Below are 25830 nucleotides of genomic sequence, written 5' to 3'. Positions count from 1 at the left end.
TCACCCAGTCTGTGAGCTGCTCCAGGGCAGAGACCGTCTTACACACTTCTGAATGTCAGCCACTTAGCCCAGTACCAGATATGGGATAGATTCAGAGTCATTTTTGGTGCAACTCATTTTAATCTATCAGCTTCAGTAATTCACTGTCCAAAAGTACCCATTTGTAGACCCCCAAAAAGTGGAAGAAAGAGAAAACACGGAGGAGAAAGGACAAACATGGGGACAAGCTGCAGCAACCTGCAGGGATATTTTAGGAGGGACGTGTCTCCTTAGGCACACACTAAAGAGTTAAAGGGAAGTTCATCTATGAGCAAAGAGACCATAGTAACCATAAATCCACTTTCCTGCAGAAAACACAGGAGGAAAAGCTAAAGCGTGGTTCTGGGGAATCAAAATTTAGAACTGAAAAAGTTACATTTTGTGCTTAATAGAAAACAATGGGTTACTTAACATGACAATTTGGAAACAGAAAAGTTTCTATCACAATGATGTATACTTTTTATCAACTCTCATGAGTACCAAAACAAGTGCTAAGGAGAAATACACTACAGGAAATAATTTATTTTCTTCTAAACCTTTGAATGTAAACATCCTGCTGATTGCCTGTGATTCTTTGTTAACAATACCAGTACTTTCACAGCGGTTATCACCCCCATGACACACAGTACCTCAGAAGAGCTACATAGACTGTGAGAAGGCTTTAAATAAAGGTAGTTAGTTGGGAAGGCTGGGTGCTGTGGCTCATGCCCGTAATTTAAGTACTTTGTGAGGCTGAGGTAGGTGGATCACTTGAGCCCAGGAGTTGGAGACCAGCCTGGGAAGCATAGGGAGATCTCGTCTTTACAAAAAAAAATTTAAAAATTAGCTGAGCATGGTGGCATGCACTTGTGGTTCCAGCTACCCTGGAAGCTGAGGTGTGAGGGTCACTTGAGCTCAGGAGATCAAGGCTCCAGTGAGCTGAGATCACACCACTGCACTCTAGGCTGGGCCCAGAGTAAGACTTTGCCTCAAAATAAATAAGTAAATAAAAATAAAGATGGCTGGGTTAGCTCCTGTTGACAACTCTCACACTCTGTTAGTTTTCATATCCAGTTTAAGACCTGTCAGTTGTCAGGTTTTGTGTTTTTATAACATGGGTCTGTTTACTGGAATTGTAAATAGTAGCAAAAGGTACAGGTTAGGAATGTTGTCTGTGGATTTGTAGCCCAGCTCTTCAATGCAGAATTGCTTGAAATAAGCAGGTTAATCTTGCTAAGCCTCAGTTTCCTTTTCTGTAAAATATGGATACAATACTTTCCTTAGAGTATTGTTGTGAGGATACAACAAGATAATACATATAAAGTGCTTACTTAGCACAGAGCCTGGCCATTACTCTCAGCCCATCGGTTCATCATGTTGCACTGCGATTCATTTTTACATACCATTAAATAAGAGTATGCGCTGTTAACCACTATGTTTTTGGTGTCTAGTTGTTTCTCTTTCTTTCTACTTCACCCCTCCTCCCCCATCCCCCGCCAGTGCCACCACACACTCCATACTTTCTCATTTTCCTGTCCAGGGCTGCAGGTGCAGAGTCCTCTGGTCAGATCTATTGCCTGTGATTTATAATTTATAGGGAAAAGGAAGTATCTCAAGCCAGTGTACGTAAAGGCATTAGATAACCACGTGTTTTACTTGTAAGCCAAGACTTTCATAGGAAGCCCTTTAGAGAACATAGCCTGAAAAAGAACTAGTAAAAGAAAACAAAATTTTTAAAAATGTGAGCCCACCATCATCAGTTGGGCGTTTAACCGAATGGGGCCCACTTCAAACGGTTAACAATTGTAGAGAATTGAGAAATAAAATCAGATAAGCATACGGGAGGTCTAGACTCCTCACTGTTCTGCTGTCTTGAACACTGACACCACTCTTTGTTGAGGTTCCCAGCACATGCCTTGGACATGTGCCCCATAATTACTTGGACATATTTGTCTCTTGATACCCCAAGGTGGGTGTCAGGTCTCTTAATCCATGTTGATCACCCCTGCTCAAATCACTGCTTTAACTGCATGCACAGGGATGCTCAGTGCTGAGGGCTCATCAAGCTGGACTTCTCATTGGAAGCATTTCAAGTTGTAATTGCATCACAGAAAAGTAAATGGTACGTTCTTCATGGAAACAGTCTGAAATGTCAGGCAGAAAGCAACAGTGGTGCGTACAGTGACGCTTTTCTTGTCGAGGAGACTGTATTAGATGAGGTCTTTTCTATCTGGCTTTCCTTTAAGCTGACTGCCATTATCATAGGACTTCACACTGTAGCTTGTACTGGAGTGAGGGTCCTAGAGTAGCTGCCTCAAGGTCCAGAGATTTTGAGGCGAGAGCATGCCCTGGAGCAGAGGAACAGACCTGATGGGCATGAACCCAAGTCTGACTTTCCAGATTTCTCAGCAGTGTTCCCTGTTCTGAGGAAGTGCTGAGTTAACTGCATAGCGACTGTTCCTTATCCTATTTCCTGAATACAATAGAAAAGATTGCTGGTGGTAAGTGTAGGGAGTAGCTTAGAGAGAGCCTAATGTTATCAGCACTATTGGTAGATAATTGATACCTGCAAATAGTTTGTACTCTTGATAGTATTTCAAGGCAAAGCTATAGTAGGGTAGTTGCTGAGAGATCCTGGGAAACTTGTTTTTCTACTACTGGACAGGATAGTCTCCCAGTGTTTGTGAGGTTGCAGCACTTTAGAGCTATAGAAAGAGCTGAGACCAGGAGGAAGAACCAGGCAACTGCTAGGCTCTCACACCCTCCAGGAAACAAAAGAAGTTCTTACTCTGCTAAGAACCATGGCAAAATGAATTTTGGCTTTAGGGGCTTTGGAATGCCCGGAAATGGTTGGAGTAAGGAAAAGCAGGAGAATGTGAAGAATGAATTAAGTGATAAATCTGTAAGTTGCAGGCCCTCTGCAGCGTGCAAAACTGGAACCCCAGGTAACAACCAAGAAAACCTCCATGAAGCTGGAATACTGTGCAGTCATAAAAAAGAATGAGTTCATGGCCTTTGCAGGGACATGGATGAAGCTGGAAACCATCATTTTCAGCAAACACAGGAACAGAAAACCAAACATGGCATGTTCTCACTCATAAGTGGGAGTTGAACAATAAGAACACATGGACACAGGGAGGGGAACATCACATACCAGGGCCTGTCGAGGGGTAGGGGGCTAGGGGAGGGATACCATTAGGAGAAATACCTAATGTAGATGACGGGTTGATGGGTACAGCAAACCACCATGGCACATGTATACCTATGCCACAAACCTGCACGCTCTGCACATGTACCCCAGAATTTGAAATATAATTTTAAAAAAAGGAAACCTCCATGAAGCAATTCACAGTAAGTCTGCTACTTGAGGTTTACTTGTTCATAATTTACTCTCTGGAGTAAATTTTTTCCTCTATAAAGTGTTTTTAACGAACTCTGTCTTTAAATATTGGTTAAGACATCATGTTATTGTAATAAAGGCCATTGTTTTTGTAAGATCAGTCTCATCTGTCCCATATTCAGGTCATGGATTTAATAATTGATACACTAAAACTATCCAGTAAGCAATAACGCCTGTTTCCCCGCACCCTCCTCCCCCACCACTTGATCCCCTCCAATCCCTCTTCCTGTTGTGGCCAGAGCGGTTTTCCTGACATAGGGACCTGAGCATGTCACCTCATTGTGCAGTCTTTTTTTGCTTGTGGACTTCAGGATAAAGTGCAACCTCCTTGGCATGCATAGAAAATGCTGTCCATGACCTCATCCCTCTCCGCCTCTCCAGTGTTATCTCCCACCACCCTATATTCCAGCCATGTGGAATTCCAGTTCCCCACACATGCCATGCTCTTTCAGGCTTTGGTTTGCTTGATCTTCTCCCCACAGTGTGCTTCCCCAGCTTGAAGACTCAACTCTGGCATCAACTCTGGGGAATCTTTCCTGCCCACCACTTCTGACCAGCTGCGCCTCACCTGAGCTCTCAAATTGTTTTGTGTACATGGGGTCCCCTTCTCCCCTCCCCCAAGACTGTCTTATCTCTATGTTCCAGGTTCCTAATACAAAGTGGGTGTTCCATGTGTATTTGCTGATCCAAGGAATGAATAAGCAATTCAGTGAGTGAGGGAGCACATTTGGTATATTAGGGAAGCTGCAAGTGACTACAGCTGGCCAGCTAGGAGCTGGAGCTGGGCACAACTCTTTCTTTCAGTGATAACAGAGGTCAAAGGATCTTTAAGATTTAGTTCTTGGTTTTTGTAGAAATTGCCACTATCTATCCTTCGGAATATAAGATATTGCTTTTTCGCCTTTATTTTTAGAACTAACAGAACTAGAACATAGCAGTTTTTCAGTGAAACACAGCAGCCTAGAGCAATGTATACACACATATCACATGCAGGTTTAGGTAGATATCCATTCAGGGTCTTAGTAATGCCACAGAGGAGGCTCTGTCTCCATTCAGCTGCTTGCTGTCAACTAAAGTATGATTATTGCACTTCCCCACTGAATCAACATACAGGCTGCATAGAACCTTTTCTTAGGATTCTGATCACATTTCATCAGCTACATTGGAAAGCCTGAGTCTATCTGATCCATGTTTGTATTCATTCAACAAATATATCCCATATGACTACCATGTGGCTATTTGGAAACAACTAAGTTTATTAACTGGTCATTAGTCATTTGGTGACTGTGTCTCAATAACTCTCTTTGTCATCCTCACCGGCCTTCATTCCAGTGTCCATCCCAACCTTAGTACACAAAACTTTCCTGGTAAGTCCTTTCAGTGAATTATGAGGGATCTATCACACAAGAGTCTCCCAGCATGGGTATCTTCCCACCAAATTCTTCTACGTGCACTCCTGTACATTGTGAAGCCTTGCTACCTTGAGAGAGTCACACTCTGGAGAGCGCTTAGAGACTAGCTCCCAGGGCCAGGCATAGGTGCTGTCCTCAGAGCACTGCCGGCTGCTGGTGTCATATCTGTGTCGGGAAGGGAATGTGTTTTCTAATAAAATGTTTTTGTCTTGTCTTTCAGCTTACATTTTATTATGGTACGATAGATCCTTGGTGTCCAAAAGAATACTATGAAGACATTAAGAAGGATTTTCCAGAAGGAGACATTCGACTCTGTGAGAAAAACATACCTCATGCTTTCATCACCCATTTTAACCAGGAAGTGGCAAACATGATTGCTGACTCCCTAAAGGATGACCTGTCCAAAATGTAAATTGGCCTGAGGAACAAGCCCCCACTGCCAGTACATGGAGGCAGTCGGTATACTAGACTTAGTAGGTAAATGTTTAATTTTGAAGACTGCTACTAGAAATGAAGAAAGTGAGAACCCTTGTCTTACAAACCATCTCTCAGCTCGCCATGTTACAGGCTCAAGTAAACACAGTTGATGAATCATTCCATAGGTTTAACCATACATTTTCCAAGACTCAGGGAACACAGTGATCTACACAGAGTCTCATGTTTGCACGAGATGCCCAGTGGCACCATATGGTTTATTTTGGTAGGCGGGATCTTTGCAGATGAAAAAAAAGTCTACATGTACTTGATTTTAATTGAATTACATTGTAGAATAGGCTCTTCTGGAGGAAATTATGAAATACCTACTAGAAAATGTAAAAGAAATCAGTGAATGTTAAGAGTATAGTTAGACATGTGAAGTGTATGTGATTATGACAAGGATACACTCACGTTCCAGGAGCAGGAAGTGAACCTGGGTCTCCTTTAAGACAGAAGATGAAGATGAGCCCAGACTAACTTAGCATAGATCTTGGCTGAGATAATCAGTGTGACGTCTAATGTACCTGCACTAGACAGAGAATAAGGTTCACCAGACATTACCGTGGTCAGCTAACCAGATAGAGTTGTTGAAGGACCCCAACTGTGCCTCCTGCCACAAGACAACCAGCAAGTTCTATGGTGAGCCTTAGCCTGCCAGGTTGTAGGCTCCCTGCAGGCTCCTCCTCTCCAGAGCCAGGATGGTGAGGCACTGGGCTGTCCCGAAGCAGGTTTGGATGTGCCAACATGCAGTTGCTCCTTCTGTAATTCTTGTACTAAAACTCTATTACAGTGAGCCAAATAGTGTGCTAGCCATCAAGGATAGAGTTCTTAGCTACTTAATGATTCTTTTCTTCTGGAAATCTTCTAGTGAATAATTTTTAAAAGCATCTTTTAAACTGCTGAGTAAAGCATTACCATACATTAGTTCTCTATTTCTGCATTAACTTCACTTGCTGGAAAGAAATTTTGTTAATGAACCAAACTCAGCCATTAAGTTATGTGAATTCACCTTCTCTAGACACATTGAGGTCTGGCAGAGAAGACACGTGTTCCCTGGCCTGGGCTGACAATATTGCTGCCTCCCCTAAATTGACTCAATCTTGAGAAACACATACTGCAGTGACAGTTGATGATGTATCAGAAATATTCCTTTTTCTCCTAGAGGAAATCCCTCATGGCATTATCATTCCCTAAGGACAATGAGATGTCCCTCCCCTCAAAACCTAAAGCCCCCTGATGAAAGATTCAGCTCTGATTTGCTGCCAACTTACTGCTAAGTGCTGAATGAGTTACTGTGCTTTGGCATAGCTTCTACATCACAGCAAGTAACTTCTCAGAGGGGAAAAGCCAAGCTCTAGACAAGGAGTGCTATTAGCCCAAGGGGAAGAGCTAATAGATACACAGGCCATAAGCACGGGGCTGCACACAGAGCCTTTATTGGCATCGGCATGAGAGGCCTAGAAATTGGGTATTAGAAACTAGGAATCATGGCTCTGAGTGCCTTGCATACAGGAGATACTCACTAATACTAAATCAAGGCACATAAACAATACTGGGTAAATCATACCTACCAGAATAAAGAGTAACATTCAGAGCTTTTCTTTTAGCTGTTATTTTAAACATTACTCCATATTTCAAAAGTCTGCATGTATGAAATTGTGTCTTATTTCTGTTTTTAGAGTCTAAGAAAGATACTGGTTCTTAATTTGTATTTATCATCTGAGCACCAAATTAATTTTTGAAATAAATGTTTTACCAGCATTTCTGATCTCATCTGGCCTGATCTCTGGGTTGGGAAGAGAGGGTACAATTTGAGCAGTTCTCCTGAGTTAGACTCAGCTCAAAGTCTCTCTTTTAAAATGAAAAGCCACCTTTCTCATTGCTTTTTTCATAGGTGGAAGAATCAGATTTCAAGAGACTGAAGTTCATTCTGTTTCATTAGGGATTAGACTAAAATGGACAGTGGATGAAATCCATTTTCCAGAAGCAGCTCTGGCTGTATGTCCCAGTCAACCACATAGATGGTCTTTGTGAAAGTTTTAACTTCCTGCAGAGTTACCTAGTGCTCAGCGATTGAGCCTTGACCATGCCCATGTTTGTTCCTAGTCTGTTCTGAGCCATCAGAATCTCCACAAGCCCTCTGTAGCTTGTGTGGCCTGATGTCCATGGCCACCAAGGGCCTCTCACCATACGCTTCTCCACTCAACCTTTGGAGAGACAGGGACCACCAAAGGCTTGATTTTTCTTCATCCTACATTATATTTAAAACAAAACCAGGCTGGGTGCCGTAGCTCACACCTGTGATCCCAGCACTTTGGGAGGACAAGCTGGGAAGATCGCTTAAGGCTAGGAGTTTGAGACCAGCCTGTGTAAAAAACAAGACCTCTGTGTCTAAAATAATTTTTTAAAAAGAGCAAAAAAAAAAAAAAAATTTCAGATTAAAGGAGACTAAAGAGACGTGACAATTGGACACAACATCTGATTGTGAATTGGATGTTTTTGTTATAAAAGACATTGTTGGGACAATTTGCACAACTTGAATGAGGTCTGAAGATTAGTTGGGAGTAAGATGCCACTGTTAATTTTCTGATTTCAGTGGTTGTACTGGGGAGAAGTAAGAGAGTGTCCTTGTTTGTACTGGAGACACGCAAGTATCTGGGGGTGAGGGCCATCATGTCTGTTTACTGTCAGATGGTTGAGGGGAAAATAATGTTCTTTGTACTTGCAGATTTTTTGGAAGTTTGAGATGTTTTAGAATTTGTAAAAATAATTATTTTAAAATCCCACCATGCTATCTCCTGCATCGGTGTCTCATTGCTTCTTTTCCAGAAAGGCTATTTCCTCTTGTACACAGTAAATGAAGACCTGGGTTCAAATCCCAGATCTGTCATTTGTTAGGTTTGTGACATAAGACTTCACCTCCCTGCTCCTCATTTTTTTTAAGGGAGATAAAATGAGGTCATGCATATAGCATTTAGTATGTTGCCTCGCATATGGTAGATGCTCTATAAAATGGTACCTAAAGGAGGACAGCAAACGTGTTTTTCCTTTTTTCCTTTCATTTCTCTTCTCTTTAGTATAGCGGAGGACCCTGTGGTATCTCAGTCCCTGCACTGTTTCACCAGGCTTGTAACTTGATTCCAGCAGTCAGCATTTTGGCTCTTATGCAGGGATAACACTTGCTCACCTGGCTTAGCTTTCTGGCCTCAGCCCATGTAGGCCTCCCTGCACTCAGCCCAGGATGTTCTAACGCCGGGATGAAAAGATGTGCAGGCTCGGGCGCCGTGGCCTGCCTGTAATCCCAGCACTGAGGCCTCTACATTGTGCTGATCACGAGTGGCCAGGAGATCGAGACCATCCTGGGCTAACACGTGAAACCCCATCTCTACTAAATACAAAAACTAGCCGGGCGAGGTGGCGGGCTCTGTAGTCCCAGCTACTCCGGAGGCTGAGGCAGGACATGTGAACCCGGGAGGCAGGCGGAGCAGTGAGCTGAGATCCGCCGCTGCACCCAGCCTGGGCACAGAGCAAGACTCCATCTCAAAAAAAAAAAAAACAGATGTGGGAAGCAAAGCATTTCTTAGGTGGCATGAGACATCTCTGTGCCTGGCCTTCTCTTGCAGAAGAGAAGGGGCAAGGATATATCTGGGCTGCTCCTTCCCTTTGGGGGTGGGCCTTAAGGAGAGGTTGGAGGCTGGGACTGAGTGTGCTCTGTGAACAAATGCATCTGTAGGGCCTTGAATGAAGCTCTTCTGCAGGAATGCTGAGGACAGCAGGCTTCATATGAGTGTTCTTCTAATCACTTTTTAAGAGGACTGAAATTCCTGCCTGTGCCCCATACAGACATGGGTAAGTGATCATACTGGCCCAGGTGAGGAGTATCTGTAGGACATGGGTCTGGTCCTTCCCACCAGGCTGAAGGCATCTCTATAGCAAGACTGGTGTCACTGAGTGTGATGCTGGGTGAGCATCCTCAGAGCATGAGTGAGAGACAGAGAAAGCTCTGGGTGGTTCTACGGTTCTATAAAGAGAAAGCTCTTGGAAAAGAGAAGAGGATGAGGTTGCCCCTAGTCCTAGAACAGGTAGAACTTGGATAGGTGGTTTGGAGTGGATGATAGCTAATCCAGATAAGGATTATCTCTTACCCCCGCTGCTCACCCCTACACCTTTACAGTGTCTCAGTTAGGCCTCCCAATCCTGTGATGTTCTCACTATGCCCATTATACACATCACCACTGAGGTGCCTTGCTAAGGACCTCACAGCTAGTAGATGACAGAGCTGGGATTCTGCTGTAGTTGCATGTGTCCTCCAAAGTTCACGTGTTAGAAACGTAATCCCCAAGGCAACTGCTGGGAGGTGGGTCCTAATGGGAAGTGTCTGAATCATGAGGGCCCTTCCCTCCTGAATGGTTTAATGCCAGTAATAAAAAGGCATGCTATTAGGCTGCGAGTATGATCTGTTGTTCTATCATGCTCTCTTGCCCTTCCACCTTCTGCCAGGGAGGATGCAGCACAAAGGTCCTCACCAGATGCCAGCCCCTCAATCTTGGACTTTCCAGCCTCCAGAACTGTAAGAAATAAATCTCTTCTTTATAAATTACCCAGTCTCTGGTACTCCATTATAGCAACAGAAAATGAACTAAGCCATATTCCAATTCAGGCCTCTACTCCAGAGCCACCACTTCATCCCCTCTTTCCACTGCATCATGCTGCCTCCTGGAGGCCACAGGGGGCAAGCCTAGCAAAAGTGGAGAGCCAGCAAAGAGAGCCACGCAAAAGGCAAATGAGGACCCGATTGACAGAGGAAGTGAAGAGTAGATAGTTGGTAATAAATGAGTAGTTTTAAAAGAATGAAAGCTATAACAGAGACCAGTTTTCAAAGGGCAAAAAAATGCATAAGGCAGTGGATTGAGAAAAAGCAAGCCCACATACTGGGAGTCAGTGCTGTGGCTGCAGTCACATGGCCGGCACCTCTGCAACTCTTCCATAGCCACCTGGTCTCATGCTAGGCATGGGAGCTTCCTGTGGGCTCCCCTGTACAGGAATCACTGTTCCAGCTTTGATAACACCCATCCTCTACCCCACCCCATGAGACATGGCCCAAAATACCAACTGTTCCTGCCTCCCAGAGCAGTCCTTCCCACCCTCCCATGCCCTGCCAGCCTTCATGACCCCTGGCCTGGCCTATGTCTACTGAATGACTTATCATTGCTGCGGGAATTGTGTCTCTGAAGTCTGTTCCTCCCTGCTTCCACCAACACCCCTTCCCTCAGGAGAGTCCTAGAAGATGGCCTTCTGTCTTAGTCATCTCTGTACTGTCAGGGCATATCGAATATGGGTCCTAATGGGAAGTGTCTGAGTAATGAGGGCCCTTCCCTCCTGAATGGCATACCCTGCTATTCAGGGTAGTCTATATATTTTGTTATCTAAATTAATAAAAAGTTTATACCATGCCTAATAGGCAAGCTATGAAAAAGTGCAATTCTCACATTGGATCAGACTACCAGGAAATCGCATCTCAGGGCCTCTTCATCTTAAAACTGACACATCAGTGGGAGTGCAGACATGGACATTTGCTCTTTCGTCCCTTAAGTGTTTCCCCAGCAGAGCTGTGCACAACTGGGTCAGATAGATTCAAGGATGTCTGAATCCTTGCAGACTGTTTGTGTCTGGCACTGGGGGACTGCAAGGAAGCAAGGCCACTATCCCTTGTGTCCCATTCATCTTGTCTGATACGGCTGCAACTGTTACTTCCATTCTTCTACAATTAGAAAACCTCTGGAGTTTGGGTATTAGCAACTACCAAATATGTAGTTTATTATTCGTTGAGCACTAACCCTGCGCAGCACCCCAAATGGGAATTACAGCAACAATACACACGACTGTGCTCTGGGATAATCGAGCATTTTCATTTTGTGTTGCATTCCTCAAACATTCTGGCAAAGGGGCCTGTGCTGACCTCCCCACACAGGGATAGATTTCCTTGCTGCGTAAGTCTATGGGAAAATTCCTCTTCCCTGGGATGAGAATGTGACCCTGTGACTGGGCGCCCATTACAGTCAGGGGGCGCGGTGCACCTGCAGGGTCTCCCTCACTCACAGAGGGACTAGAATCCCGCCTCTGCAAATCCACCCAGCTCAGGCTCTGCAGAACATCTGGGCTTCCTCCTACTACTGGCCACTGCGAAGGGCTGCGCACCTGCATGTGATTAGGACTCGGCAAACACCCACAGCCTATAGGGCTGCATGCTGGTGGCACATCGCAGTGGACAAGTTTCTCCCCAGATCATTGTCCCTTCTGAGCAGACAGTCACAGGGTTCCTAGGGCACAAGAACACATGCATCCATGACCATGTTGGGCACCACCATCAATGGAACAGCAGTTGGAGGCATCTCTGCCTTGGCCTGCTTGGAAATGAGCAGGTATCAGAGGCAGATCCAGGACCTGACAGGACCAGGGAAGGAGTGGAGAAGTCAGTCTTAGCCGCCTTTACCATTAGTCATGGACAGGCCTTTTAGATGTGCTCTTATCAGTGTCTGGGAAATTAGATAAAATTTTAAATGCCATCCCCGACTTTCCTTTCTCTCTGTGACTACTACTCTACTGAATGTGTACTCTAACCACAGAATGCTGTGGTAGGTCAAATGGAGACTGAAAAATAAGAAAATGAAAAAAGATGCTTATAAACAAAGCATGACAAGACCTTCCAGTTTTCAATGACACGGTCGTAGAACTTACACATTTATTTTACCTGCCAAATGAGTTAGTTGAAAGGGGAACACAATTTTTCTTCCAAAGAAAGAGATTCCTTTATTTAGTAATATGAAATGGAGTAGTGAAAAGAAAGCAGGCTTTCTTGATCTTTCACCAGAAAGTCACATGACCATAGGAACCTGCATTAACAAACTGTGGGCTATTGGATTCACCATGAACATGGGCTGCCATCACTGACGAAAAGGTGGGTCACTCCAGCAGGCTCCATATCCCAAAAGAGGTAATCCTGGTAACAAGTCACTAATAAGGCCAAGTCCTTGTCAACTTCCTACAGTTGCTGCTCTGTCGTTAGTCTTCTCTCAGAAATATTTAAGGAACACATTAAATAGATTTCTCCTTCATCTGTAGGCAAAAGTCAGGTGCAAGAGCTGGGATAGCAACAGATGCTGTGTGGTTGATCCTGTCCTGCTGCATTCTTCGTGGTGTCACCGAGCACAGGCTTTTGTACTTGTCTCGAAGAGTACTGGGCAAAAAAGGCCCTGTCAGATTTGCTGTAGGACCTTATTGGGTTCTGTGAAGTATGTAATTGGCCTTGCAGAGGAAGCGGCTTCCATGGGACTTTATGCCTTGGGATTTCAGAGACTTAACTGTGCAGCCTCCAGGAGGGGAGGGCTCATGCTTTCTGGAGTGAGACAGGTCCTGCAGCAGCCTGAGATGTATAAACACAGAAAACCTGTCCACTCAAACTGCATTTGGAATGACAGCGCTCACTCTACACATTATCATGCTCACTTCCCAAAGAGAAAATGTTTTCCACTGCATTTTGGCCTCCTTTCCTGAACCCAGGCTTGATGTTTTTTACCTTGCTGTGCAGTGACTTCATGCCATGTGAGGCTGTGTGCAGCAGCATCCTATGCAGTTTCGTACCAGTCACCAAGACCCAGGGTGCGGCCCCCCATGCCAGAAGGCCCCAGCCTTACACCTGATCTGACAACACAGGAGAATGATCGCAGGGAATGATCGGCACAAAGGCAAGTAGAGCCAGGCCTGCTATGTCACTCCCACTGTTAAAATGCAGTCAGTCCTAATGCCTCAATAGCTGGCCGCTATTCTATTAATGAGTTGAGGACTACAGTAACACAGAAAGGCTGAGTAACAAAAGCTGAAAATGTTTTCCTTCAGAGACCAGTCATGAGCGGTTTTATGAATCAAATATTTAATCAACTTAAATGTACAAAATATTAAAATGGTTAATGAAGAGTATACAAGCACGTTTAACAAATACATACTGCTATATAATAAGAAAAATAGAGATTGCTGTTTTACATGTCATTTACATTTCACTATGTACAATCTATTTAAATTTGAGAATACATATACACATAGGTTTCTACCAGCCCTGGGAGGGCTCCCTGCTAGCTGGCCTAGGCATCGGCAACACCTCACGACGTCAGCTTGCATTGCCCAAATAAACACCCAGGCCAGGCAGCAAGGAGACAGCCCAGCCTGCAAGCCTCGGAGTTCTGCTCTGGCTACACCAGCAAGAAGAATGCTGACGAAGGAGATTTCAGTTTGCCTTAAATGAGTTTTTAATGTCCCCCCCCACCCCAATCTCATTACTCCCAAGCCAAGCTAAGAAAAAGTGGGTGTCACTGCAAAGCGAAAGGACTTCTATCCCCTCACCAAAATAATTATTTTTGTCTTTAGCTGCTGAGGAAATGGCGTGTTGAGCCTTGATGGCATTACCAGCACTTTGAGTTTTACCATTTCCTTAAAATCACAGTACTGGAATCAGATGAAATTTGCTTTTTAAGCTGCAGGCCACTCGTCACGTGCAGAATTCTGCTGCCCACCCAAGGCCTACTTAAACAGCATCATTTTGTAAGCTGGTACAGGAACTCTGCAACAACCTTCAGAGAAATGATCTGCTGCTTTATTTGTATGCAAAAAGAAAAAGACTTTGTCCAAACTTTTCAGAACCCCTATTGTCATCTGCTGAAAGGACAAGTTGTAGTTAGCATGTTAATCCTTGTAAAAAATGCATTAACTTTTCATTTAGGGTGAAATGCTTCTAGCTAAAAGACCGAAAGTGACTCAATTATGATTCTTCGTCAAAGAAAACATAAAAGCTGTTTGCATTACAGTGTAAAGTGAAATACAAAAATAAAATTATTCTAAGGATGCTCATGTTTAATCCATGATTTATCCAAGGCAGAGAATGCCAGAGAATGCCTCTCTTGAGAGTCTCTGTTCCTGGCTTAGAACACGTGAGTATTTCCCCGCCAGAAAACACATTTTATCCTGAGCTTTCTTTCTCACTGAACTGCGTCATCATTTTTTAAACAGAATGCTAGAGGGCTGACTTTGAGTCTGACAGGCCCTGACCCAGGAAATGAGCCCTGCTTGTGGGCATCCCCTTCCTCAAGCCAGCCTACTCACCCCAAGCCCGGCTGCTGCTGCCCCAGGCCAGGGGAGGATGCAGGATACATGTGCATTGTCTGGCCTTGGCAGCCCTCAGTCACTCAGAGATAAAAAGGCGCAAGCAAGGGGAGGCCCTCAGCCCCACCTGGTCACTGCTTTTTGGACTCATTCACCAAAAAATCCAGGCATGGGCTGCCCATGGCCCATGAGAGATCTCCCCAGGATGACCTGTGAGTACTGAAAAACAGAGAAAAGGTGTGTGCAGTTGCACCAGCTCACCAGCTTCAGTGCTGTCCCTTCCCATCTTGCAGCTCAGGAAATGTCCTCGAGGGAAGTTTAACCCCATGTACTTCGGATTCGTTCCTGTCTCCTAATTCAGCAGGATGCCTGTGAACTAACCTTACTCGGAAGTCTCGCTTTGGTCAGCCATGGTTCTAGATTCTGGCAGACAAAGGTCTGGGCAGGAGCTAGATGCAGAACTGGGTGTGGCTGTTGCCACTGCTGGTCAGATGGAGCAGTGCAGGTATTCTGCAGAGAAGACAGCTACGTGCCCACCTCCTGCCGGGCCAAATCTCCAGCCCCCACTACGTGGCACTCCTGTTGGCCCACAACACAAAAGGTCATGAAACAGGAATGCAGATGCAAAGCAGCTGGCCACGCCCTGGCAGCTCTGTACCACTCTGCCGGAAGTGGCCTGGGTGTGACAGTCAGAAGCTTCTCCTTGTTTTTCTAGACAGTTTATCTCAGCATCCCCTGACATAGAAAAGGGATTAAAAGTTTCTGTAATACAGCTTCTACCAGGTGGCCCTCTCTGGAGTGAAGCATTTCTAAACTAGCAGAAGGAAGTTCATCTGACAAAAAAAGTGAAACGGTACTTCTTATATCGTCACCGAGCTGTCCTGCCAACAAATTCACCTGACTGTACAGAAACACGTCTCTCCGGAAGTTTCTGTGACCGCTGCAGCTCCCCCTGCCATTGTCAGGGAAATGTGTGAGAGAAACCAGCCCTTTCTGTTGTCACAGACACATGCGCACCATGCACAGATGCTAGAAGGGGCCTGCAAGCTCTGCACAGGAGGAGGAAGTGGACCGCCGCACGCTGCTCTGCTGCTCTGCTGCTCTAAGGGCGTATTTTTGCTTTTTCAGCAACTGTGAGCATAACTTGAAACTCGGTCTGATTTTTCAGTGACTTCACACCCATTTTTCAATGACCACCCATCCTGGGTTGCTCTGCTGTAATTGCTCCTGCCACTATGAAGCACCAGCCCAAACTTTGCCCAGCCAAAGGCCTGTCGCCAAGTTGCAGGCCACAAGCCAAGCTCTGGTTAAGGTGGGTACCTGCAGGTGATGGGCAGACAGCACCCATGAATGATGATCAGAGCTCATGTGGCAACTTCTGGGCCCTCAGTCACCCCTGTGATTCACTAGGCCAACTCTCAACCCTCTCCCTGCAGTCTGTGTCCACCAGGTGTCTCCTCAGGCTAGGACGGTGGCCCTCCTGAAAAAAAAAAAAATAGGCTTCTTTCACTACAGCCTCACTCTGAGTTACTATTTGTGATGTACTAAGCTGTGCACACAGATTAAAGCCCATAAAAGCACAGAGGGAGGAAGACAGCTCTGCTCCAGTCTATATGGTCAGGAGGTTCCAGGTACAAGATGCCAGGCTGTCTGAAAACTTAGAAATAAACATCTTTTTCGGTCCTCCCTTCTGGTGCTTCTTTATGTTAATCTCTCCCACCATTTTCCAGATCATAAAAAGGAAGAGAGAGATAAGCTTGTCTGATGCTACCCCAGGGTCACTCTCCTGGGAAGCTGCAAGGGGACCTAAGAGCCAGACATGGGCATGGTGGTGAGGAGGGGGTGGGGACCCAAGGAGTCCATTCTGGGACAGTCCTGCCTGCCTCGTCCAGGGCTTCTAGGACAGTCCCAGGTCCCTGTCTGGGTGACCAACCAGGCAGAGCCTTGCCTTTCCTCTTCTGCCTGCAGAGGCCCCGGCAGCAGGTAGAGCCCTTCCCAGCACTAGCTCTCTCAGACAGTCTCAGCTTGAGTGTGGCTGTACGCACCCCACTGAGCACAGGAGGAACTGCAGCTGGGTGGGCAGTGCCCTCAGCCAGCTCCTGGCTCTGGGTAGCTGAACCCCACCCTCAAGGTGCGGGCCTTCCCCGCACCTGCCTCAGCCCAGGGGAATTCAAAGCACATCCATGAGGCACCTACTGAGGATAGGAGTAAAATGGACACACACACACACATGCACACGCACAGGCAAGAGCTGCGAAACCTGTAAGACATGGCTCTGGGACTGGGATTGGGAGAGGACCTTCTCCAGGAGCCGTCACATTTGCTCTGCCTTCAAGCTGAGTGGGTTTTAGGGCAAGGTAAAATCCTAGAACCTTGGAACTGGAGAGGGCATCATTTTACAGGACAGAAGATGAAGCTCCAGCAGGGAGGTGACTGCCCATAACTAGCCTCAGACCTCTCTCAGGAGACGCCCTGTGGTGCCCTGGCCCAAGTGGCCTCCCCTGAGGCGGGCGCAGGCCATGCTGTGGGAGCAGCTGCCTCTGGGCACTCGGAAGCCCACAGTGGGCTCTGACTCTGGTGCAGCTCAGATGTACCATCCCCCAGAGGGATCTAGTTACTTTCCACTCGCCCAAAGTTTGGCTGTTGGGTTCACTCGGCAGCTTCTTCTCTTCTCTTCCCTTCCCAATCCAGACACTTTCTGAGGGGCAAGCGCAGGCCCAAGCTCCCTCTGCTAGACTGCCGCTTTCAGAGCCTTGCTCCCTCCAGCTCACTGCGCGATCTGACTCAGGCCTCCTGGCCTATGGCCCACTGAGGGCCAGGGGGAGGTCTGTCTCCCTGAGATGACAGGTTCTCATGAGAATCAGCGAGGCCCAGTGATGCTGTGCACCCAGAGGCAGCCGCAGGACACTCTCTTCCTGCCACTGGATTTCCTGGAGACCAGATTCAAGCACAGGAAGAGCCTGACTTTATCTCTGCACTAGCTGCTTTTGGAAAGAACGTCATTTTTCTCCCTGCTCTAAGAAAAAAATCAGTCTACAAATCCTAGTTGTTTTCTGCTGTGGGTTTAAATGAAATTGACGACAGCATATACAATGTGTAGGGACTGAATTACACTCCGTCCTGTTCCATCCACGGGATTATCGGTATTCTCTTCAGTACCCGAGGTGAGGCGCCCACTCCTGCCGACATCATGAGAGCTGCCAGGGAGAAGAGACTGCCCTGGGCTTCGTGGAGTCTGGATTCTCCTATCACAAAATCCACACCTCATATTGTTGCCAGGAGGGTACGGTGAAGGGGAGCATGGATACAATGACTTAGCACAGCTCCAGCCTGACTTCCCCAAGCTAAGACGGCAAAGCCTGCCACCTTCTCTGGAAGACCCAGCGCAGCTGCTTGGAAAGTCAGGATTCAACAAGGCAAGTGTGTTTGGGCATCAGTGGAAATGCCCGCCTGCCAGTGTGGGTGATCCTCCTTAACACGAAAGCCTCGGCTTCAAGCAGCAGTGACCAGACTATCTTCGTGTTTGACAGACCCAGCACCAGTCCCCCTTGGGCCCCAGCTGGCCTGCCCCGAGCTCCCTAAGGGATACCAAATCCTACTCACCACCTGGAAATCATGGTTCAAATGATGTCAACTAGTAGTGCACAATTCTCCCAACGAAATGGAAAATTCTGTTTACTTTAGGAGGGAGACTTTGGTGAGCTCAGACTGGGGTTGAGGGGACAGCCTTTACTCACAGTCTTGACATGCTTTCTCTCTGCCTGTCAGTTCTCCCATCCATAGTGACTGGAGATTCCAGCTGCGGGTTGCAACAGAGAAGCTGAGTTCATGCCAGTCACCCAGGCCTGTCCCCCACTACCTAGAAGAGAGCTCAGGGTGCTACTACCAACTGTGTTGGCAGAACGCTTTTCTCCACATCTTGGCAATGCTAGTTAAACCACATCTTAGCAGCAAAAAGCCATCTGTCCCACATGTGTTGGCCCTTTGTTGTCATTTTTACAAAGTGAAATGGATCCTCTGCATTCACCTAGTGAATGGACTGAGATGCCAGAGGGTTGGGCAGAGTGGCCCCTGGGGGCTTCACCCGCTCCAGAGAAATCTGGGGAGCATTCCTTTTATCCAGTAAACAAAGAGCACACTGAGGGTATGGGGCCATGGAAGGAACGTCATTGTCCAAGGACAACACCCCTCCCCCTGGTGCCACCTGAACTCAGGATGCAGGAAGGTACCTACTTCCCACACCACTCACAACACATCTCGTTAGAAGGAGGTCATCAGAAGGAATGAGGGGAAATTGACAGTTCTTTTCCCTACCATAAAAAAGCCAGGCTAAAGACATTTCTGCCCAAAAAATTGTTTTTCCTAGTCACTAAAAAACTATCAAAATGTTTGCTTTTATTCAAAGATATTAAATACCCTAGACTTTCTTCAAAATAACATTTAACTGCACTTTGTCATTAACTTCCTTTCTAAACCTTCTAATACTACAACTTTTAACACTTTAGTGCTATATTTTTTATATAATTCTTCATTATGACAAGCTTCGTTTAGAAAACGAGAGTGAGGCGTCTCTGGCAAAATCCACAAATTTAGGGACAATCTTTGCCCAGTCACTAAAATAAGGTGGAATTGTACCAGCGCAGCCACTTTGGGATATTTTTCAAATTTTTAACCTGAAGACACTGTTCATTTTCTGGTTATTTATAGCTACTCATACAGCCACAGAATATAAATTCACATAGTAGGAAGGGGGACATCTTAATTTTAAGAGTAACACGTGCTTTTTTTTTTCTTTTGGGAGAATTTTACAGGATGAAAACCAATTGCTTCAGGTGGGGCCCATAAGTAAATTAGCTGTATCTAAATCCTATGTCTGTCTTCTCTCTCTCAAGAGTGTAATCACTGAGAATCAAAATGTGTATGAATTGTCCTGCATCCAACACAGGGTGGAATTAATGCTCCCCAGGATTCTGAAGGGGAAAGTCCTGCACATCACACAGATGCACTGGGAGGGCTGCGGGGCTATTCTAAGAAGCCCTCACCCCAGACAGGTGGAGTCCAACTAGTTTCCCTCTCCCAGCCTACTGACAAAAAGCCACAAAGGATTCCCAGGCATAAACAAATCAAACCAAACAGTGAAGGCTGAATGTTCGAACTCACTTTTACATGCCTAGAAAATCCTCCCATCGATAAGACTCTTCGGGGCAAAATCTGGCAACTGGGGGATAGGCTTCCACCTCTGCTCCCCTACACCAAGGCCCTGCCCTTCCAAGGGCACAGCAGCCAAGCCAAGGAGCTGATGAGGGGAAGGGGCAGACCTTCCCCCTGCTCTAAAGATCTGGGTTGTGAGCTGAAGTCTGACAAAAGCACTTTTGTGTGGCTTCACTTCCCGTTACTATCGCACTGCCAAAAACTACAGCAACAACATAGCGAATGCAGGTAAAAAGCAGAGGCCGACTTACTTGATAACTAGCACAAGCCCGGGTCGGCCCCTGGGAGCTTGCACCTACGTGGCAGAGTCCTCGGCTGGAGTGGGACCCAGGACACCTCCCTGCCTCTCAAGCCCTGAGAGCCTCTTCCCCGGCTTCTTAGGAAAACCTCCTGGCAGGTCTCTAGGAAAAGCAGTAGCTCCCCTCCCCCATCCCCACCTTCCCCATTCCCAGCCATTGCACTAACTTCCTCCTAAGCCACCCAAAGCATGGGTACCATCTCCCCCTGACCAGCTGGGGAGCTTCTGAACTTGGCAGATCCTATCCCACCCCAATATCCTGTTAGATCAGACTCAGCCGTTTCAACCCCTCCCCCATTTCACTTCCCCACAAAAAGAAAAATATCCTTTCCACTTTCCAGAACATTTCCAATTGGAATTGATTTAAAAAAAAAAAAAAAAAAAAAGGCGGCGGGGGGGCGGTACCGACCTTTGCACAAATCTGGGAAGCTCCACAACACCTTCTTTCAGACAAAACTTCCCTTTCAAAAATGAAGCAGGGGCACGTTAAATTTTAAAAGTTAAAAAAGAAAAAAAAAAAGATGCTTTTTGCAACAGTTCCAGAGCAAACGGCCCCATGCAACACAAACCCTCGGAAAGGGCATTACAGCCTTGCAGTGGATCACGGAGTGCACCACGCAGCGCTCAGCCACCCAGGGAAGCGATGCCCCCACGTCGGGCCAGAGACAAGAAGGGGTGAGATAAAACATGCTCGAGTACCCCTTTGGTTCTCCCATTCTGGAGCTTCCAATTTCCTAACCTGTTTCTACCTGATTTTCGTGCCTGTTACTGCAACATAAGCACAAACACCTTCCTCTCCCCAAATGGAGGCAGTGGGCGCCACGGTTATGTGTTTGCAAAATACACAAGGCTCTGACATTCGGTACCGGCAGGGCATCTCTTCTCAAGGCTTTCACATGCTGTCCCCAGTAAATGTGTGTGTGACTGCACGAGTGTGTGTCAGTGTGAACGTGTGCTCTCCCTCCTCCGAGAGGGCGCTGGGTCACATCGGACTTGCACCCACGCTCGGTGACAGGCTGGCCCTCTGCTGCTCATCAGCTGGGGGTCCTCGGCCGCGCGGCTGCCCCGTCCCCGGCCCGCGCGCTACCTGCAGCCGCAGGCCTCCACCACCATGTCCTCGTATTGCTTGTAGACAACATTGTTGGCGGCGTCGATGTAGAGGATGCTGATGGGGCTGAGGCGCGCGGGCACACAGCAGGAGGCCGGCGCCGCGTCTGGCGCCATGGAGTTGAGCAGCGTCTGAATGATTGCGTGGTTGGTGGGCTCGAGGTGCGAGCGCAGAGGGAAGTCGCAAACGCCCTCGCAGTGGTACGCTTCGTAGTCTAGCGGCGCAATGATCCAGTCGTCCCAGCCGAGCTCCTTGAAGTCCACGTGCAGCGGCTTACGGCTGCAGCGGCTCCGGCCCCTGCGTCCGTGGCCCCGGCCCGCGCCCCCGCCGCTGCCTTGCGCTGTCCGCGTGCCGGCCAAAGCCGTCCTCCTCCGTCTGCGGCCCGCAGTGACTGCCCTTGGCGACCCGGTGCCGGTTCCTGGGTCTGGCGGCGGCTGTGCCGCCAGAGCGGCCCCGAGTGCGCGGGCCTGGGCGCGCATCTCCCGGAACAAGCTCTCCTTCCTCTGCGTGCGGGAGGAGACGACTAGCAGCGCGCGCTCCTCTGGCGCAGAGCCCCCTCCGCCCGGCCAGCCGAAGCCCAAACGCCGCAGTGCCAAAGGGCTCCGCACAGGGCCTGTCACTGCGCGAAGCAAGAGGCAGAACGCGCGGGGGGGGCGCGGTTCACGACGGTGGCGCCTCATGGCGTCCGCCACGTCGAACACCTCCCATCGCTGACCGACCAGGGGCTCAGCTGCCCGCGAGTACAGCAGGCGTGGCGCTCGGGCGGCGCCTGGGCACGTGGACAGCAGCAGCAGCGGCGGGGAAGTCGAGCTGCCTGGGCCCGGCTCTGGAGATCCCCGGCGCAGCACGCGCAGCTCTGCACCCACCACCTCGTCTGCGTCGTTAAGGCTGGACACGTCGAACAGGAAGCTCTGGCCTGTTTCGGCTGCAGATTCGTCTGCGAGGGACCGGCAGGGACAGAGAGAAAGAGCTGAGTAAGAGCGAATACTGCACACTGTCGGCGCGGAGCCTCCTAACAGCAAATGGCCCAGCTGCCCTCGATATGGGAGCGAGGCCTGTTGGAGCCAGCGCCCAACCCCGCGTCTCTGCCCCAGCCTGAACGCTGCCAGCCTGGCCCAGGCTATCGGAACCGGACTTTGGTTTAGGAAGCCAAAAGTCCCGTCACCCCAACAACCCACATCACTGCATATCCCTGAGCCGCGGGACCAGGAGCGCACCCCTTCACCCAAGACCAGGACTGAAGGTGGCTACAGTTCCGCGGCCTGACCCAGAGCCATGGATTTGCGGGGCCAGAATCCGAGATCAGAGTTCCGGTGGTGAAAAGAAGTCGTGCGCCCACTCCTGAGGTCCTGAGCCTTAAGGAGACTTATCGTTATTGCCCTGCTGATCCCCCAGGAGAGCCGAAAGTCCCAGCTGTGCGAAAACGGAAAATTCTTGTCTCCTGAAAACTCTTCCGCTACCACTGTTCCCCCAACCCAGCCTGGACATCACCGCTGGCCACGGTCTCCCATGCAGGCTGGAGATCGGCGATTCGTCCAGGAGAATTCGTCTGCACGGCCACAAAAACCCTCTAGTCCAACCTCGCTCTGCCGAAGGGGAACCGAGGCCTAGGTAGGGGCCAGACTCGCCCAAGGTCTCAGGTCTTACAGCAATGGGAGCTGCTGCTCGCGACGCAATCCCAAACGCACCTCCTCTCGGTGCTCCCGCGGCCTCCGAAAGAGGGGCAAAGGCGGCAAAGGAACCTCCCGGGGGGGTGCGGGGCATCCCCGAATGACCTTGCTGCAGTGAGGGCAGCGTCCCGAATGAGGTCTCGCTTCCAGGAGCCGCCTGTCTGTCCCTTCGCGAGCTCATTCTTCCCTCCGTAGGGCTTAGGGGTTTTATTTCCAATGTGGACACTCTTTTTTTTTTCCTTTTTGGGCTCAGAAAAAAAAAAATTTAAAATTCCACCACGCAGCAGATAAGGAGCTCCCTTTGAAGGAGGTCATATGGTTTCGTTTTGCCCCTAAACTCGGAGAGACTGTGCAGACTCCCCCCACCACTGGGGATTTGCTCACCAGCCACGAATGTCAGGCCCTGAGGTCTTGGTTCTGTCCTTGTCAATGGCTTCTGGGGACCTCAAGCATCCCTGCTCCAAGTTGAGACTCAGGGTGGAGAGGGAAGCTGGAGAAGCACACTTGGGGCCACACAAGGAGCACTTTCTCTGAGATTCCCTGCAGATCCTCTGCCTCTCCCTGTTCACCAGCCCTGCCACTCCATTTCCCCCAAGAGGGAGGAGGGAGAGGAGGCCTCTCAGGCTCAACCAGCCAAGCTGAGCTCCCCAGAAAGGATTTATCTCCTATCTGAGACCATGCTAGAACTAGCTCAACCTTAAGAAGACTCTGGTGCCTGTGCCCGCTTAGAGCCCAGCACTCCCCCTTCTGCAGCCTGGGAGCCTACAGGGCACCCTTCAGTCTAGAGTATTCCCTGTCCCTGTGCACCAGAACTAGGGCTTCCTGTAAGTATCCCAGCATCCAGCCCAGGGACCACCTCAGGCCGTCAGAGAAGCCTTGATAGTTCTAACCGAACCATAGGGCCATTTGGAGATTGAGTACCAGGATGTCCAGGTACCCAAAATAAAGCAGTCTGTGCTAGGCACTGGGCATGTGCTGGCGGGGATGGATGACCTGGTCACTGCAAGGCCTCTGCCTGCCTTCCCAGGCTAGGATCTGAAGTGTACTGACTCAGTGGCTCCCAAGCAGGGAGCCTCAGCCCCACCCGCTCACTTCCCAACCCTATTCGCCTTTCTTTCCCTCCTGCCCTCCATGCTGGGTCTCTGGCTGGATAGAATTAAAGCCGAAATTACTTGCATTTCCGCCTGAAATTAGTTAAATTTTCTCTATCTGTCTGCTTTAGTGATTTCAATGGAGATTAATAAAATCCAGATGACATACAGCAGCCACACCACAGCCTCACCTACATCCTACCTTTGGAAGGCCCAGGGCAGAACAAGGTGGGGTGCTTGTCTAAGAGAGGCCTGCATTCCTGCAGGGTCCCCAGCAGGCCTCTCCTCCCCGCACCACCAGAATCCTTGACCTCTGGTTCTCCCAGGGGCCCAGCACCAGACACAGGCACCCATAGCTACACACGTCACACACATACAAGCCATGACCACCCAAACCAACCTGCTGAGCAGGGCACTCCTCATACCTGGTGATGCCACCAGCCTCTCCAGGGCGATTTACTTTAGTCTGATACCTGCCTCTGCCCTAGTTTTCCCTGGGCTTCCCCCAATTTGTGTGGCCTCCAGGAGGCTGGAAGCTGCAGAAATTGCTGCAAGGAAGCAGCCATCACCCTCACCACTGTGCAGTCTCCTCTCGGTGTGACTCCAGGGAACACAACTCTTGCCCTCCTTTCTTCTCCGAGGGCTCTAAGCCCGAGGCCACTCCAGACCCTTCCCCAAGAAGCGAATCTTACTTAGCCTCTGCCTGCCGCCTGGAGAGTGACCCGCCGGCTTGCAAGGCCAGGGCGACCTGGGAGAGGGACCAGTCAGCCCTCCGGGACCGGGCCCCGGGAGCTGCCGCGACTCTCGCCACAGTCCAGGTGCAGCGGGCTGGAAAGTGTTGGCCTCGGCGAAGTTTCTATCACCTGAGGGTGGGCCGCGGCCCCAAATGTAACGGAGCGGCGGCACGGCTGCGGGGCTGGTCTCAGCCCAGGACCTGACTGGATGGGCGGGCACATAAGAGGTGTAAGTACCTTGGGTCGCCTGGTCTGTGAAGCCGGTGATCGTGTCCGCGCGACCATGGCCCGAGGCGGAGACAGCGGCTGCCCCGGCCGGAGCCCTCCCGGCCAGGCTCCGGTAAAGCGACATCATGAAGTGGTGCGGCACCACCGAGCCGTTCCTGAAGCCGGAGCCCGCGGCGCGGCGAGGGGCGCGGGCCCGGGAAACCGCGGCGGCCGGGACAGCCGCGGCGCCCGCAGCCTCGGCAAGAGTCCGCCCGCCGCCGCCGCCGCCCCCCGGGCTCCGGACCGGCCCAGCCCCCGCCGCTCGTAGCACGGCGGCCGCTTCCAGCCCGTCGCGGGGGCGGCAGGCACTCAGCAGCCAGAGGCACAGCGCGGCGGCGGCACTCAGGTCCATGGGCTCCGTGGGCCGGGAGGGCGGGCGGCGCGGGCTCCGTGGCTCCGGGAAGTCCCCCGGCGCCTTTTGAACATAGTGTTTAATAATGGGGGAAGTGTGCGCGGCCAGCCGCGGCCCCCCCTCCTGGCCCACCCCACCCCCGCCCAACGCCCGGAGCAGCGCCCCCTGCTGAAAGCTCCGGCGACCGCGATGCGCCCCCCACCAGGGCCTAGAGTGGAGACCAGGGCCGGAGCCTCCCCCCACTACCGCAGCGCTTCGCCCCCACCCTCGCCAAGCGAGTGTCACCGGCCCCAGCCTCCCGACACGCCCCGGTGCCCCGCCTCCCCTCCCCGCGGCAGGGCGACCCCCCTCCACCCGCGCGGAGCCCAAGACCAACGCGCACTCCTTGGTTCCAGGCTTGGGGCACCGCGCGTACCCGCCTAGCTTCTTCCCTACGCCCCCACAGAGAAACACCCGCCCCTCCCCGCTCTGGTTCCCAGTGTCAGGGACGGGGCGGCAGAGGTGGGACCGCAGAAGGACTCGCCCTCCAGACCGCTTCGCGCCGCGTCCCGGTGGCCGCGCAAGAGGCCACAGGATGCGCCCGGCGGCCGCAAAGGCGCGTTTCGGATCGCGGGTCGGCGGTTCCCCACTTAGCCACAG

General features: G+C 49.6%; 2 protein-coding genes across 8 annotated transcripts in view; one reads left to right on the top strand and one right to left on the bottom strand.

The window, feature by feature from the left end:
* The window catches only part of LDAH (lipid droplet associated hydrolase), a 152075-nt gene extending 144363 nt beyond the window's left edge, over nt 1-7712 (top strand). For all 3 annotated transcript variants that reach the window (XR_636143.3, XM_003908325.4, XM_009183747.3), the window contains one exon: nt 5051-7712. Coding sequence is in view for 2 of the 3 variants with exons in the window: in XM_003908325.4 (XP_003908374.1) it covers nt 5051-5242 (192 nt within the window). In the remaining variant the exon portion in view is untranslated. The remainder of the gene's footprint in view (nt 1-5050) is intronic.
* A 4305-nt stretch (nt 7713-12017) lies between these two features.
* On the bottom strand, nt 12018-25830 carry GDF7 (growth differentiation factor 7). Of its 5 annotated transcripts, none has more exons than XR_004178200.1 (3): nt 24810-25830; nt 14461-22014; nt 12018-12730 (listed from the first exon to the last, which is right to left on the bottom strand). XR_004178200.1 is itself a non-coding variant. In XM_031654958.1 (2 exons), the coding sequence occupies exons 1-2, from the start codon at nt 25189-25191 to the stop codon at nt 21053-21055; spliced, it is 1344 nt and encodes a 447-aa protein (XP_031510818.1). In that variant the 5' UTR covers nt 25192-25830; the 3' UTR covers nt 12025-21052. The 5 variants fall into 5 exon arrangements, 1 of the variants encoding a protein (XP_031510818.1); XR_004178199.1 differs by having other exon boundaries at nt 14722-22014; XR_004178201.1 differs by having other exon boundaries at nt 14842-22014.

The sequence above is a fragment of the Papio anubis genome, chromosome 14, assembly GCF_008728515.1.
Source record: "Papio anubis isolate 15944 chromosome 14, Panubis1.0, whole genome shotgun sequence".
Classification (NCBI taxonomy): Eukaryota; Metazoa; Chordata; class Mammalia; order Primates; family Cercopithecidae; genus Papio; species Papio anubis.
This window is presented reverse-complemented; position numbering and strand designations above follow the sequence as displayed.

Bases quoted from the DNA above. Each gene is read 5' to 3' on its own strand.
- GDF7 (XM_031654958.1), bottom strand. From the start codon at position 25,191: ATGGACCTGAGTGCCGCCGCCGCGCTGTGCCTCTGGCTGCTGAGTGCC. The intron at 22,015-24,809 runs GTACTTACACCT...GGTCCCTCGCAG, and splicing joins CACAGACCAGGCGACCCAAG to ACGAATCTGCAGCCGAAACA.